General features: G+C 56.4%; 2 protein-coding genes across 27 annotated transcripts in view; one reads left to right on the forward strand and one right to left on the reverse strand.

The window, feature by feature from the left end:
- Nucleotides 1–4,994, forward strand: part of neb (nebulin) — a 52,059-nt gene extending 47,065 nt beyond the window's left edge. For 13 of the 26 annotated variants that reach the window (XM_086147605.1, XM_086147609.1, XM_086147613.1 and 10 more), the window contains 7 exons: nt 3,020–3,112; nt 3,475–3,582; nt 3,658–3,844; nt 3,935–4,027; nt 4,120–4,260; nt 4,350–4,453; nt 4,576–4,994. In XM_086147605.1, coding sequence (XP_086003731.1) covers nt 3,020–3,112; nt 3,475–3,582; nt 3,658–3,844; nt 3,935–4,027; nt 4,120–4,260; nt 4,350–4,453; nt 4,576–4,749 — 900 coding nt within the window. In that variant the 3' untranslated portion in view covers nt 4,750–4,994. Of the gene's footprint in view, nt 1–344; nt 438–1,352; nt 1,446–2,129; nt 2,223–2,497; nt 2,591–3,019; nt 3,113–3,474; nt 3,583–3,657; nt 3,845–3,934; nt 4,028–4,119; nt 4,261–4,349; nt 4,454–4,575 lie in introns of all 26 variants that reach the window. The other 13 variants (XM_086147615.1, XM_086147617.1, XM_086147600.1 and 10 more) reach the window with 4 other exon arrangements.
- Nucleotides 4,995–5,346: 352 nt separating this feature from the next.
- Nucleotides 5,347–15,865, reverse strand: tbc1d8 (TBC1 domain family member 8). The gene is made up of 20 exons (XM_086147618.1): nt 15,500–15,865; nt 14,380–14,490; nt 14,179–14,297; nt 13,668–13,896; nt 13,329–13,569; nt 11,050–11,257; nt 9,992–10,189; nt 9,426–9,575; nt 8,934–9,084; nt 8,443–8,657; nt 8,241–8,358; nt 7,615–7,900; nt 7,377–7,518; nt 7,196–7,294; nt 7,051–7,119; nt 6,599–6,860; nt 6,447–6,512; nt 6,288–6,374; nt 6,104–6,210; nt 5,347–5,774 (listed from the first exon to the last, which is right to left on the reverse strand). The coding sequence occupies exons 1-20, from the start codon at nt 15,624–15,626 to the stop codon at nt 5,454–5,456; spliced, it is 3,306 nt and encodes a 1,101-aa protein (XP_086003744.1). The 5' UTR covers nt 15,627–15,865; the 3' UTR covers nt 5,347–5,453.
- Between the last annotated feature and the right edge of the window lie 76 nt (nt 15,866–15,941).

The raw sequence follows: 15,941 nt of genomic DNA on the forward strand, positions 1-15,941 counted from the left end.
GTCCGACCGTTCACCCTTTCGGTCCCACGTTTGGAGACTGTAGGGTCTCCTTGAAGCTCCTGAACCCTGAGGAACCCTGAGGAAGCCCACGCAGGAGAAGATGGAGCCTCCACAGGAAGACCTTCTGTCTCCTCCAGATTAATGAAGGACTAACGAGACCCTTAAAACCCTGCTGTTCTTCTCGTTAACCCTTAATCTTCCCTTAAAGTCTGGATCGCCTCCCCTTTGCAGATTGATTGACAGGCCTGCTGTTTCCATGGAGATACAGTGTGTGTGTGTGTGTGTGTGTGTGTGTGTGTGGTTGCCGTGGCAACAGAAATTTCACTCTCCACCCCTGTGCAAAGGTTCAATACAAGGAGGATCTGGCAGGAGGAACATCTCTGGCCGAGACCCCGGAGATGGAGAGGGTTAGACGGAACCAGCAGAACATTAGCACGGTACTCCAGAGGTTCCACCATCTGGACCAGAACCTCCTCCCCATCTAGAACTAGAACCTCCTTCTCCATCTAGAACTAGAACCTCCTCTTCCATCTAGAATTAGAACCTCCTTCTCCATCTAGAACTAGAACCTCCACCATCAAGAACTAGAACCTCCTCCATCTAGCACTAGAACCTCCTCCATGTAGACTAGAACCTCCTCCTCCATCTACACTAGAACCTCCTCCACCATCTAGAACTAGAACCTCCTCCTCCATCTAGAACTAGAACCTCCTCCTCCTCCACCCTTGGACTGCCCCTCCTAACTCCACCCCGGTTCTCAGGGAGTTCCTGACCAGGCTGTAGGGTCTCAGAATGTCCCTCCTGTCTTCTGGAGGCGACCAGGCCGAGGTTCTCCGCTCGTTCCGGCCTGCGGAGAACCTCGGAGACAAATTGAGGTTCCACTGCAAAGTGAGAACTTGGAGGAGCTTCGGCAGATCGTGACGGATGTCTGATTGGACAGTTGTACCACCTCCAGAACCTTCCTGGAGACACGTTCTCCAAAGTCGACGGTCACTGAGCTCCCGATTATCAGGTTCTCCTGACCTTCCATCCATCTTGTTCTCCATAATCGTTCATCATGTCCTCCTGAGATGTTCCATCCTTTTCCCCTGACACGATCACGTTCTCCATGACCCTCCATAATACCCTCCTTAGATGTTCCTTCATGTTCTCCTGTGATTGTTCTTCTCATCCAAGATTTAAAGGATCTGAATGGTCTTCCATGAGGATCCCTGTTGTTCATACCTTCTGCGTTGTGTGTGTGTGTGTGTGTGTGTGTGTGTGTGTGTGTGTGTGTGTGTGTGTGTGTGTGTGTGTGTGTGTGTGTGTGTGTGTGTGTGTGTGTGTGTGTGTGTGACCGATGCGGCGGGCAGGTTCAGTATAAAGACTCCCTGAGTGGAGGCACCGCCATCCCAGACCTCCCCGAGGTGAAGAGGGTCCGAGAAGCCCAGAAGAACATCAGCTCGGTAGAGGATCTGGAGTGACCCCCCCCCCCCCCCCATTCACACACACACACACACACACACACACACACACTCTCTCCAGAGTCCAGATGTTTCCTCCTCCATTCTAACTCAGTGCTACCAACCTCTCCTTCCTACCAGGTGTTGGGTGAAGATGTTCCTTCAACTCACTTCTTCTTCTCCACGACCATCTCTAGCTAATCTATAATCTATAATCTATAATCTGCAACCCCTCCATTTCTTTCTAGATTCCTCTTTATTGTTGGCGTGTTTTTATTTTCTTCTAACGAACATCTACCAGGGTTGGGCGATGCTTCAAACCTGGTATCTTCTCCCCGCGATGCGTTGGAGGTCTTGCGTTTCCCGGGGCTTCCCGTCGGTTGCGGATTAGCCGCCCGGACGTAGCCTTCCAGGAGAAGCCGAAGGGCGGGGATTGGTTAGCATGCTATGCTAACGGGGCTGCTCCGTCCCCAAGTTAGCCGCTTGGGCTACCTCTTAGGCTACCTCTTAGGCTACCTCCTAGGCTACCTCTTAGGCTACCTCTTAGGCTACCTCTTAGGCTACCTCTTAGGCTACCGAGCATCTGCAAGCTACAACCATCTGATGATACCTCAACCTGTCGCCCAATCCTAACCCCGCCCACCCCCGACCCGGAGTGTGTTGACATGTCCTCTGTCTGGTCCAAAGCTTCAGTACAAGGCGGAGGTCGGGCAGGGCACCTCCATGTCCGACACCCCTGAGATGGAGCGAGTCCGACGCAATCAGCGTAACTTTAGCACGGTACTCCGCTACGTCACCCCCGCCCGCCTCGTTCCCATCCGCACACACCGTAACCACCATCACGAGTTCCACCATGATAACCCTTCGGTGCCTCAGGCACCGCAACTCCACCTTCTTCTCCACCCTTTAGGACGGTACCACATCCAGCCCTGTTGTTGTTCTTGTATGCTAGCGTGTATGGTATGGTCTCTCTTGTCTACCACCAACTGATGTCCACTCTCTGCCTCCACCCTCTCCACTTCCACCCTCTCCTACCCCCACCCCCATCCGGGCAGATTAAATACAGGGACTCCCTGGACCGGGGTACAGCCATCCCGGACCTACCCGAGGTGCAGCGGGTCAAACAAACCCAGAGGCACATCAGCTCGGTAGTGGAACAGAACTTCCACCCTTCACCTCCACCCGAGTGTGTGTGTGTGTGTGTGTGTGTGATCCTAACTGTAGTCACTGGACAGTAGCGTCCATCCATCGCGAGCCTCCACCCACCCCATTGCCATCTACTCACCTCTTGCTCACTTCCATCTCCACCCTTCAGGCACAGATTCCCGAACTGCTCCCCTTTCCACCTCCATCCATCTTTAGTCTCAGCGCTCCACCTAACCCCCACTGTGTGCCGCTCTTACACTTCTCGTCCAATGAGGAGTCGCCGGAATGCGTCACGCTATAGGACCAGCTCCTCAGACACGAGTACCTCTAACCCCGCCCACGTCCACCTGAGTCTCTGAGAGCCGTCCTATAGGTGTGTGAAGGCTGTGTGGGTGGAGTGCGCCCATCTCACTTTGCGTTCTGTCCCCCAGGTGTTGTATAAGGACAGCTCGGCCAAGGGGACCCCGGTGGTGTTCACTCCAGAGATGGAGCGGGTCAAACGGAACCAAGAGAACATTAGCTCGGTACCTCCAAGAACAAGAACATGTTCCCCTGCGAGAAATGTTCTTGCTCCGCCTCCTAACTCTCGTATTAACCCCACCCTTCTCGAACCCTGGTCCGCCCTCAATCATTGTCTAGTAACGGGTTTGTCCACCATGCTAACCTCTTGTGCTGTTGGAGCTCGTCCGTTCCATCCTGACCCCACCTTCTCCACCCTTACCGTCTGGGAGTTTCCCCTGTCTCTAATTCATCCCGCCTGGTTCCCCAGTAATGCCCGGGCTCCAACCGTGTGTCTCAACCCCATAGATGCTAACGGTTACGTGTTGAGGGCTTCCAGCACGGAGGTACCCCAGATGCTCACCTCCTGTTTCTGCTCCGCCTCCAGGTTCTCTACTCGGACAGCTTCCGCAAGCAGGTCCAGGGCAAGGCGGCCTTCGTCCTGGACACCCCCGAGATGAGGCGCGTCAAGGAGACCCAGCGCATCATCTCCGGGGTGGGTCTCCAGATGTTCCTCGGGAGAACATCTCCGGATGCGGTGTCCGTAACGCTGCCGTGCGCGTTCCCGCAGGTCCGTTACCACGAGGACTTCGAGAAGAGCAAGGGCAGCTTCACCCCAACCACCTCCGATCCGGTGACGGAGCGCGTGAAGAAGAACATGCAGGACTTCAGCGACATCAGCTACCGCGGCATCCAGCGACGCGTGGTCGAGATGGAGAGGAGGCGCGCCTTGGAGCACGACCAGGAGACCATCACCGGTGCGCCACACACACACACACACACACACACCAGTTCGCAGGTTAAGGCAGATGTTCCTTGAGCGACGTCCTGTTTCTCCTCCACCTCAGATCTTCGTGTTTGGCGCACAAACCCGGGGTCGGTGTTCGACTACGACCCCGCCGAGGACAACATCCAGTCCAGGAGCCTCCACATGATGTCAGGTGGGTCCTCGGGCATCTTCGTCCTCCGAGCTCCTCCACAAGAGGACCTTCTTCTGAGTTCTTCCGCCTACCTTCTCACCTCCGCCCTCCAGTCCAAGCCCAGCGCCGCAGCAAGGAGCACTCCCGCTCCACCAGCGCCCTGAGCGGCGTGGCCGACGAGAAGTCGGAGATGTCCCAGGACGCCGACCACCACGTGTCCCTCTACAGCAACGGCTTCGCCACCTCCGCCATGGGTAACGAGCTCCGCCCCCTTCGCCGCTCCCCCTCCAGGTGATCTCCAGCCATGGTCGTCGCGGCGTCAACGCTGTGTCTTTGCGCTCAGGCTACCAGCACGCTAAAACCGTGGAGGTCCAGCAGAGGTCCTCCTCCGTGGCCACCCAGCAGACCACCGTCTCCTCCGTCCCGTCCCACCCGTCCACCACCGGGGTCAGCAACACACACACACACACACACACTTCTTTGAAATCGCTTTAATTTCTCGAGCAGAAGAAGTCCAGAACTTCACAGGAAGTGGCTGAGCTTGCGTGGTCATGTGACTCCCCTCACAGAAAACGGTGCGCGCCATGTACGACTACGGCGCCGCCGACAGCGACGAGGTGTCCTTCAAGGACGGCGACGTGATCGTGAACGTGCAGTCCATCGACGAGGGCTGGATGTACGGCACCGTGCAGCGCACCGGCAAGACCGGCATGCTGCCCGCCAACTACGTGGAGGCCGTCTGAAGACAAGCCCCTCCCCCTTTTGGAGGCGGGGCCTAACGGGCGGGCGTGGACGAACGCCCGTTCTGGACATACCAACCGGATGGAGGGAGTGGAGAACCGATCGGATAGAAGAGGTGAAACGCGATTTTGGGGTGGACGGGGGGGTCAGAGCGGCGACTTCCTGCGTGACCTTTGACCTCTACCCCCGTCCAGTGTGTGTGTGGTGTGTTTGTCGGTAGATAATAAAAGCACACCGAGCTCCCGCACCTCCTGGCCTCCTCCCTCCTTTCCTGCTTTCTCAACTTCCTGCCTTTTCTCGGCGTTCGCGCCATAAGCTCCGCCTCCACGGGACGGTCGGCCAATCGGGGCGCACGTGAAGCAGAAGTGGGCGTTTTCTTTTCAAGAAAATATATTTCCTATAACCGCCGTCTTCCTCTTCCTAAGGGTTTGGCTTCACACGACTTTTTCACAAAAGGGAAAAACAAAACTTCAAACAACTTTTTGTTTCTCAACTCTTTGCCTGCTTTCCTTTGATCTGTGTTTGATGTTTTGTTCGTTCCTCCTTTCACCAAAAGCATCGAAGGGTTTCCCCGGAAACCGCGTGACGGGTCATAAACCTTTCTTTTTGTTTTTCTTTTATTGGCTCGGACAGGAAGTGAGGCAGGCAGGAGTGCGTCTGTGGTCGGCGGTGGCGGCGGCGGCGGCTCGGGTTGGCTCCGCCCCCTTCAGCTGTTGGCGTGCAGCGACAGCAGTCCCGCCCTCTGCTGGTACTGCCGCTCCCTGGCGGCGCCGATCTTCTCCGCCAGGTCCACGGGCTTCTCCAGGAAGTTGACCAGCGCCTGCTCCGTCAGCAGGGACGCCACGATCTGCGCGAAGCTAACCGTCCAGCCGCTCGCCGCCGCCGCCGCCTCCTCGCCGCAGTGACCCGCCTCGCCGATCTGCAGCACCAGGCTGGTTACCGTGGCGATGGCGTGGAAGAGGTCGTTCTCCTCGGGGTCGCCGTGGAAAAGGCTGTAGAGCGTCTTGCAGAACTGGATGAACTCCCTCTGTGGACGGAGGAGACAGAGTGTCAGCTCCGGCGTGGAGGTCAGATCTTTGAAGAACATCCGTAGAGGTCCCGTTATTTCGGACATTTTCTTCGGCGTCGTTCGCAAAACCGATCCGACGGAGGCCGGTAGCCAATCAGAAGGCACTTCCTGTTGCCAACTCGGCACCCGGGCGTGATGTTTCTACAAGGAGGAGGGAACGGGAGATACCAAGGAGGAACAGACAGGAACCCAGGTCCATCTACCCACTGATAGCAGGAGTCTGAATCCAGGACGTTCTCCTGAGGGCTCCAGGAGAACACAGAACACCTGAGGGGGCCGGGCAGCACCTGGTTCATGAGCGGAAGAGGCTTCTCCACCTCCTTCTTCTCCTTCATCAGGTCCTTCAGCATCTGCTTCAGCTGCTCCTGGAAGTCCTTGGCTCCGTCCTCCTCGCCTGCAAGAAGAGCAGGAAGTGAGGAGAAGGAGAACCTCCAGGTTTGAGGGGGTGTCAAGCAGAAGGTCGGGACCCACCTGAGGTCAGGTTGACGTAGAGCGGTCTGTTGGTGGACACCAGGGGGCTCCTCATCAGGGAGGGGTCATCCTCACTTTCCGTCAGGGCTGAGGGCGCCAATGAAAAGGGGGCGGAGTCAGTCGCCGCCGGAGATCGTCACGGTCAGCGGCGCTTCTCACCTGGCGGGATGTGGAGTCGGTAGAGCAGGCGGATCTTCTCGTTAAGGTCGTCGCAGTAGAAGGTGTCTGAGGTGGAAGAGGAGAACCTTCAGAGTGAAACCGCCGCGCAACGCTCCCCGCCTGCCATTGGACGATCGCCGTTCGTCACCCACCCAGCCAGCCGACGAACTCCCTGAAGGTTACCAGGTTGTCCCCGTCCTGGTCCAGAAGGGTGAAGGTGCGGTTGGCCAGGGCGTCGGCGTGCTGACCCGAGTTGCTGCTCCACGGCGCCAGAAGCCCATAGAGGCTCTTGAACTGCGGGCGGTCCAGGCGGTACTGCCGCTCCATGTAGGAGTCGCCGCGGCGCCAGGCCGCCGCCTCGGCCGCCGCCGCCATGCTGCTATCTCCCCAGTACAGGCTGATCAAGTGCTCCGTCTGGTGGAGGAGGAGGAGCTTCAGAAAAGACCAACCTCCTACGTATGAACCCCACCTCTTCTGGGGGGTTCATACGCTGAGATCGGCTGTCCTTCGGTAGAGAACCTCCGACCCCAACCGTCAAGCCACTGTGGACAGTGACGCCTTCATGTCGTGCCAATCAAGCAACTTGAGGTTCTCCAGATGGTACCTTGAAGAGGTCGTAGATGTCAGCCAGGTTCTCGGGAGAAATGGAAACATCTGGAGTCACCACTCTGAGCTGAGGACAGCAGGACAGGTAAAGTTTGGCACCTTCTCTACAGAGCGAGTTTGGTGGTGGTGGACGGTTTCCTCACGGCGTTCTCCTTGATGGTGTCCTCGTGGGCCTGCAGCACCCGGATCCGGTGTCGGCAGCGAAGCCTCTCGATCTGCCTCACCGACAAATCTCCGAACTTCTGAGAGGAAGAGCAGGAGGAGGAGGATGAGGAACCGGCAAGGGGAGAGAAGGTGCAACAACTCAGACCATACTTGAAATACCTCATAAGACTGGTTGATGAGGTCGGTGATGTTGGTGGAAGGTGGAGCAGGAGGAGGGTCCGAGGCACTGCAGACCTCCTCCGCTGGATGAGAAGGAACAGGGTGAGGAGACACCTCCTCGTCGCCAACCTTGTCCAGGAAACTAGAGGGACATGGAGGAGTCACATGATCGAAGCACGGGAATAGACCTCCACTCCAGGTAGGGAGGTGGTGTCGAAGGTAGAGGTGGTGGTGTCACCTGGTGAGGATCACGAGCGCCTGGCTGTCGTCCGTGCTGGTGGCGAGCTGCGTGGCGTTTGCGGCGAGGACGGTGAGGCCCAGCTGGAAGATGGCCTTGATGCCGTTGAAGAAGAAGGAGTCGACCACTCGGACGGCACAGCGGAACGGCAACACGCTGAGGAACAGGGTGAGGAACCAGGACAAGGAGACGGAAGCCAGTGCGGAGACGTCCGGGAGGTGCTCGGCCAGCTCCGGGAGGCGTTCTCGGATCAGCTGCTCGAAGACGGACTGATCCACCTGAGCTCCTGATGGGGGGGAACATCACCAACAAGCTCCACATTCCAGGCTCAAAGAAGGTCACTTCCGATGGAACCGACATCTACGGCATGGATTCACATCTAGTTCCTGATGCATGCTCTGCTTTTGGAACCCCGCCACGCCCCAGATTGGTTTGACCCAAACGGAACCAGAAAGCCCAGGATGTTGCTTCAGGTTCAAGGTAAGGCCTTTTCTTCCAGGTAGACCCTGAACACCAACAGGGCATTGAAGGTTCCCTCTGGACAACATGAGAGGGTCAAACAAGTTCTCCCTCTACATCTCCTAGGTTCCCCTGGTTCCCACCCCTTGGAAACCCCCCCTCCTCACCGATCACCCGGCGGTTGAAGTAGTCGGGCAGCATCCGTTCGCAAACGGCCACCAGGAGCCAGAAGGCCTCCTCCTCTTTGGCGTAAAGCAGCAGCACCGACGCCAGGATGTTCATGGACTGCGGATGCAGTAAGGTAAGGATACAGGTAAGACCGGCGCCGCGACCTCCCTTTGGTTGACACGTTACGAGTTGATCTAGTACCTGACAGTATCCGATCTTGGGGTTGCGGTGGGCGTAGGCGGTGAGAACCCTCCTGAGCGCAGCGATACCGGTGGGGTTCTGGAAGGCGGGGTGGTCGGGTAGCGAGCGGTGAAGGTCACGCTCGATCTCCTCGGTCGCCAAGCTGCTCTGACCCATGGACTTCTGCACCAGGCCCTGGTAGTAGCCCTGGTGGGACTCCAGGTCTGAGGACGCGTCTGTCAGGCAAAGTGCAGGGTTCAATTCTGTTGGTTTCTACACGGTAATAATAGTAACAACCAAATGGTCCAATTATTGGTTGAAGGTATGTTACCAAATCAAGGAGTGAAGTTAAAGACGTAAGGTTTCAGAGAGGAACGTGGGACAGAGGGCAGAAGTACCAAGTGGTACATCTTGAGGGTTCTTCTCTGAAGGCATTGAAGAACTGTTTGTGTCCAAACGGTACTACAGTTTCTTTGCTACTGTTCTCCAGTGACGTTCTACTGGTTCCTCACCAGAGAGGCTCATCCACAGCTCCCCTCGCAGGGACTCTGGTATCCCCATGGCGACCAGCCGCTGGACCTTCTCCGTGCGGAACATGTGGACGCCTCGGCCAAACTCGGAGAAGTGCTCCTCCCACAGCTTCTCCTTGTCCTCCTCAGCGCTCTGACACACACACATATTTGGTACCTGTTAGCATTGGCTAACTGGTGCTTGCACAGCCAAGTTGGGCTAAAAGTATGCATTTTTGCCGTCAGCAACTATTTAGCACATGTTAAAGTTAGCAATGTTTTGGTACGTTAGCTAACATTAGTCTCGTGACCATTTCTTGAATTCTGGAAAAGAGGTGCACTGCAATTTGACTACAACAGAAACGGAGAATGGTGAAGCCAAGGAACCCAACGAACAGATTCAAAGAAGCGAAGATCATGCAGAAGCTTCTACCTGCAAAGATGGAGGACAGGGTTTATTTGTTCTGATAAACAACACGTATCTCTGACGGACACCTTGTTGGCTTCGGTTCCCGTCTGGTTGTGGTGGAAGGCCGTCATCAGGGCCTCGCTGTTGACGGTGTTCCGGAGAACCTGCTCCTCCATCTCCTCTTCGTCTGAGAACGTTGTGTCGTAATAGAAGGTGTAGTACGGCGTCGGTGAGCTCTGGCACGAAATAAGGGGAAACAAGACCCAAGTTAGTGTCCGTCAGAGTTCCCGTCAGATGTTCTCCGTCCGAACCTTCTGACCCATGTGGAACCCAACCTGTCGAGGGGCTGGACAAGACCGGAAGGCAAGTCTGGACTGGACTGAGTTCAGGAGCATCTAAACTCCACATCCATCTAACCCAGTTCCTCACACCCAGGAGCCTCGAACCTGGACTGGATCTTCTCATGGCACTCCCTGCACTCCCTGCTTGCCATCCAACGCTCTTCCGTTGGATCGAACCACAGGAGCCGAACCCCAACCCCCACCCTAGCATCAGCCGCCCTCTTGACAACTTATGGATGAGGACACTTTGATTGTTCAGAAAAAGTGCGGGGTTCTGTCTTTCTTCAGTGGACCCCTGTCCAGGTGCTCACCAGACTCCTCTTCTTGTCCTTGCTGGCGCCGAACATGGAGCACCGCCACTGGAGCGCCCGCTGCCGCGCGCCCAGCCGCTCGACCAGCTGGTCACGGTCCTGCAGCTCGATGAGCTGGAAGGCCTTCTTGGTCCGGATGCTGACGATGACGGGGTTGGGCAAGGCGCTGGTGCTCTCCGCTTTCTCTATGGACGCAACCTACCGGGGAGGACAGGCAGGGTTAGCGAGCGGGGCCGCCGTTTGACCTTGGAGGTCCAGAGGAAGGCCTATGATAGCATGTAAACATGTAAGCCCAACACCCGTCATGGTGCCGGGAACTCCCACGCTGTGAGAAGGGACCCGACCCCCAGCTCCACCCATTCATGTGTTACTGTTCAAACAGAACAAACGTAGACAAACAGAACCCAGCAGATAAGAACCTGGGATGCAAAGTCAGAAAGGAGGGTAGGTTGCGGGGGTGAAAACTGGAGTCAGAGGAACAGGCAGTTCTAAAGCTACGAATCCAGAACGGACAGTTCTTCCCCTCGTCCCGCCCAGATGACTCATGCGGGAAAAAACCCTGTGATGTTCCCTCCTCAGATGTCTTCCAGAAGGTCTCCACTTTCAGGTCAGAAGAAACATCCTGCAGGTTCTCAACTAGAAACACCAGTTTCAGTACAGTAGGACAGAAAGTAAGATAGACAGGGACGGAGGAGTGAGGTGTAAGGCAGGGGACCAAGGGGTAAGGTAGTGAAGAAGTAAGGACAGTAGGAAACAAGTTAAATAGGCAGGAAGTAAGGTAGGTAGGACAAGAAGTAAGGACAGTAGGCAGGGAGTGAGGCAGGAAGGACAAAGGAGTAAGTTAGGAGTCCAGAAGTACAGTAGATGGGGGCAAAAATAGTAAGGCAGGGGTCGACGGGGCAGGTAGACAGAGAGTGGGGTAGACAGGAAGGTGTAAAACAAATGAAGTAGACAGGAAGTAAGTTAAGGAGACAAAGTGGTACTTTAAGATTGTCCTTCAATGTGTCCCTAAAGGAGACCTCAGAGAGGCGGAGGTGCGACCTCGGGGTCCCTCGTACCTCCATCAGCGGGAGCAGAAGCAAGCATAGACCCTCTTCGCGGCTGCCGAAGCACAGGTAGCTGTCGGTGGCGTACAGCGTCCCCGCCGTGTGGCATCGGGCGTGCGGCGTCCACACGGCGCAGGATGCCACCTCGTGGAGACGCTCGCCTCGGGGGAGTCGGAACAAGGCCAGGACGTATTCCCTCAGGGCCTGCTCCTCCAGGATCCTGCAGGGAGGAGGGGAAGGGGTGGAGGAAGGTTGCAAAAGTTCCCACAACAACCTTGGACATCAGCCATCAATGATTAGCATTAGCATAAGGGAACCAACAGAGGAAGGGAAAGGTTCCCTGCAGTGGGGCTGCATGGACATAACCCTCCCTTGAGGAAAGTTCTGGAGATGACTACTTTTTCAAAAGTGAAAAGACTGTTATAATTTTCCGCTTCTCAAACATCCAGCAGTACACCTGCACCCACCCCCTGGACCCCAGGGGGCACCTGGGTGTACAAGTGTGCCCCCCCGCCCCAACCCCATCACCCGACTTGAGAGTCGACCTAGAAGAACGAGTCAGTCCGGTCTGATGTGGGCGTGGAGAAAGAGGTTTATGAATGTGTTATTACACGCAGGGGGGAATGAAAACCCGACGTTCTTCATCTTCATGTTCTTCCTCCGGTCTCTCAGACACTCCATTGTTCTTCCTGCTCATTCATTTTTAACAGACAATCTGCCTTTTGGACGGTATGCTTCCTGCTCAGGCAGGACGAGGTGGGGTGGAGGCTGTGGAGATGGTGGCGGGGGGTTCTCGCTCTTCCTCTTAGATACGAAAACAAGCCGCTAACAAGTCGTCCGCCAGGAAAACACCAGCTCTATTTTTGGACCCCCGCCCAACCCTCCCCCCCACGCAGGAGGTGAGGCCCTACAAATATCTGAGAAGTAACGTGATTCTAGTTGATCTGAAAGTGAAACAGCCCTACGGGTGGGGGTGGGGGAGAAGATCTGGGCGGGGGTTTAGCCTGGAGGCCTGGACTCGGCCCCGGAGCCAAGATCTGAAAACACAGCCCTACTTTGTTTCCACTCCGTGACCCAAATCTCCTCGTGTTTCCTTGCGTGATAGGGTGTACAAGTACTGCTGCTTCTTCAAAGGAGTGCTTCGTCAACCAAGGATGGGACGGGTGTAGTGGACCAGATCCGGGCTGAGGAGACGCCTTCGTGGCCACAATGACAGCACCTGTTTGGACCACCGGAAGATTCTTCTGCTAGGGTCCAGTTTTAGCTCCACGGGTTCTTGAAGGGACATACAACGATGGAATCTCTTGTCCCAGCTGGACGTCCCAAATGTTCTCAGGGCCAAACTAGTCAAAGCAGGAGATGAACTGGTCCCCGGGGGGTCAACAAACCGAACGACGGATGCCATACTTGTAGTTCCACTGCCACGAGGAACATTTGACACCCTGTTTCTGCTAAAGCTAGGTGTCCTCAATCTCCAGGGGTTGACCTGGGAGGGACAGTGTTAGTGGGTGTGCCCCTCTTATGGTCTCATGGAAAACCCAACACAGGGTCAACATGAAGATCAACCGGTACTACTTGAAAATACCATTGCTTTTTAGTTTTTGGTGGCCCTAATAGTGAGGATCACTGAGCTTGGAGTTGGAGGACAATACCCTACTTGTAAAGAGAAGGCCCTTTCTGGCCGTCCCCTGGACAGTCATGTGACCCCACAGGAGCTCCTGCTGCCTCGCCAACTGACCACTCTGGCATTTCCCAGAATCACGACAGCTCATGAATACAATCCTGAACATCTAGCACCAGCGTGGCGTCTTTGCGCTTCGCTTCGTGCGCGCCCCTTGTTGCTATGGTAGCGGCTGCTCAGCGAGGTAACCATGCTTGAATACAATGAGGCCGCGAAGTCACTGGGAAAGAAAACTTCTTTTCTGGAGAATAAATTAAAGGTACAGCCGCCCAGTGGTGAAGTGGTTCGCACCTCCGCCTCGCAGCCAGAAGCTCCCTGGTTGGATTCTCATAGGGGACCTTCCTGTGTGGAGTCTCCATGTTCTCCCCATGTCTGCGTGGGGTTTTCCAGGTTCCTCAACACGTGCAGGAGGTTCATTGGATCCCCTACATTGTCCAGATGTTTGAATGAGAGGGCGAATAGTTGTATGTCCAGGGTGAAGCTCCGCCCCTCACCCGATGACACCAATGGAATTTGACAGGGAGGACAATTCTGCTTCCCTTCCAGAACCGATGTTCTTGGTTCTTTGCTAAAAATGCTAGCGTCTGACGGTGTCGGCGCTGGTTCCCACCTCTTGCTGATGCGGGCCGGCTGCTGCAGAACCCGGTCCAGCTCCAGACCTTCGCTGTCCAGCAGGCGTCTGAGAGCAATGTCAGCCAGCTGACCGATGACCCCGAAGGACTCGTCCAGGCTCAGGAACATGGAGAACTCCCTCTGGCGCTGCCGCGTGCTGACCCGGATGGCCTCGGTCATGAGTCCGGTGGAGACCCGCTCCAACCGCGTCACCTCCGCCCACGGGATCACGAACTTAACTGGAAGGGAAAGGATACGGCTGAGATGTACTTCCACGGATCCCCGGACGACTTCAGATCGGCGCTCAAAGGTTCTGCTTCTGCGGTGGCGCTCGGACCTTCCTTCCCCAGCAGGAAGGAGTAGAAGGCCATGTGGTTGATGCTGAGGTAGAGGAGGCCCTGCCGAGGCACCCGGCCCTTCCAGCAGCAGCAGGAGTAGTAGGTCACCAGCTTCTCGGACGACGGGAGGCCGAAATGCAGCTCGAACTTCAGCAGGGCTTCCCGAAACTTCTCCGGGTCCTCTTCCTGGGCCGCCTGCCGACCCCGGAACTCCTCCGCTATCAGGCCCTGCGGAGCAGCAGGAGGCGCCGTCAGCAATTTCACATTAGCGAGTCGCTTCCAATGAAGACAACGTCCTCATATGGGGACGGTTCTGGGGTTGACTACGTCCCCTGATGCCTCGGGGCGGTCATTTGGGTTCTGGTTGTTCCCCGACAGACCTCCAGGGGGCCACTTTGACCCAACGTCCCCAAACGGGTACCGAGAAAGTTGGTAGTTTGTCACAACTGGCTTCACATCTACATTCATGAAAGGTCAGTAAACATCTGATGTCCGCCGACGCTTCCGCACCTTGACCTTCCCCTTGACGAAGCTGGCGACGTCCTGCTTGTTCTCGAACACCGACAGCGAGTGGAGCAGGTTGTGGACCAGCCAATCCCAGTGTCTGTTCACCTCCTCCACGGCGGCGCCTGGCGAGGACAGAACATGGCGGGATCTCCAGGAACAAGGGAACGCCGAGGCGACGGTTGTCCGTTCGGGAGGTGGTCTCACCGCTCGCGATGATCCAGCTGATCTGGGAACCGGGGACCTGCAGGAGGATGCGGAAGGGCGACACCCGGGCGTTGGAGTCCAGGACGGTGTCCAGCGCCCCGACCAGGAGACCTGAGGACACGATGGAGCGCAGAAGGTCAGAAGGTAAGGTTCTCCTGTCCCCTTGAGAACCGGCTACCTCAGAAGTCGACGCGAAGGGGTCGAAGTCGCCGGAGGAACCTGAACGCACCGCTGGCAGAAATAAGGAGTCGGAGTCGCCGCAGACCTCAGGAGGACCAGGTTCCTCGGAGGAACCTCCTGAGGTCCTCCGAGGAGCCCGGAGGAACCTGGAGGAACCCGGAGCAACGTTCCTCCAGGACCAGATCGGAAAGGAGGCAGAACCAGGACGGGAAGATGGAGGCGACCCAAACCCGGTTTGCCTTTGAAAGCATCGCGGAAGACCTCCAGCTGAAGGTCAAAGGTCAGGCCGGGAGGTTCTGGACAGAGTGTGTGTTCTATCTCCGTGTGTGTGTGTGTGTGTGTGTGTGTGTGTGGGGGGGGGGGGGGGGGGGGGGGGGACTTTGACCTGGTCGCCACGGCAACAACATAAACAAAAAAAAAACACAGACGGCTGAAGACAATCCAGCTCTGGAAGTTCCTGCTCTTCTGTGTGTGTGTGTGTGTGTGTGTGTGTGTGTGTGTGTGTGTGTGTGTGTGTGTGTGTGTGTAATGCAATAAAGTGTGTCTGGAGATGAGGTCGATACAGGAAGTGAGAGACGCCATGTTTGTTCCAGGGTTCTCCATGAGGGGATGAGGAGCAACTGTCAACACAACTCATGGAGGGACGAGTGTGTGTGTGTGTGTGTGTGTGTGTGTGTGTGTGTGTGTGTGGAGGAAGCATGTGAGTCCACCTTCATGACCTCCTTGAACTTCCAGAGAAGGTGGACCAGAGGATGAAGAAGTCGCTCCAAAACAATGATAAACAACTGATTATTGGGAGAAAAGGAAGGATTAATAAAACAACAACACCTCAAAAGTGTGTGTGTTCAAGTGATATCCGTGTTTTTTTGTTCTCGTAAAGGCTTAAAATCCTTGTACTTCCGGTGTTCCCGGTGTTATTTCCGCCTCTCCCGGTACTTACCGGAGATCCCCCCGGTTGGCTCCCCGCGGCCCCTCCGCCGCTGCAGCAGGAAGAAGTCGTTGCTCCTCTCGGTGATCCAGAGCTTCAGCGCGTTCTTCAGCACAACTTCCTCCGGGTTGAGCCACATCTTGCGCGGCGAGGCGCTCCGGGTCCCCCCGGTCTCCCCGGTCCTTCCCGGTCCCCCCGGTCCGTCCCGGTCCGTCCCGGTCCCCCCGGTCCGTCCCGGTCCCCCCGGTCCAACCGGTCCGGACCCCCAAGGGGCACAACTTCCGGTCGCCGGTTCGACTCTACGGCGGCGGGCTGGTGCGGTTCTTCATGGTCCCGCTGCTCCTCCCGACGCCTGCCGTCACACACACACACACACACACACACATTCATACACACACACGGTTTGCAGCAGCTGTACACACTAGACAAAGATTGTCTATAAAGCAGATGCATC

This window comes from Fistularia commersonii, chromosome 6 (genome assembly GCF_037954325.1).
Source record: "Fistularia commersonii isolate RoL2024-O1a breed Wild chromosome 6, RoL_Fcom_v1.0, whole genome shotgun sequence".
NCBI lineage: Eukaryota > Metazoa > Chordata > Actinopteri > Syngnathiformes > Fistulariidae > Fistularia > Fistularia commersonii.

Coding starts and splice junctions, on each gene's coding strand:
- tbc1d8 (XM_086147618.1), bottom strand. CDS start 15,626: ATGTGGCTCAACCCGGAGGAAGTTGTGCTGAAGAACGCGCTGAAGCTC. Junction 10,190..11,049: donor TTCTGCTCCCGCTGATGGAG/GTACGAGGGACC, acceptor CCTCCCCGGTAG/GTTGCGTCCATAGAGAAAGC. Junction 6,375..6,446: donor CCGACTCCACATCCCGCCAG/GTGAGAAGCGCC, acceptor TGGCGCCCTCAG/CCCTGACGGAAAGTGAGGAT.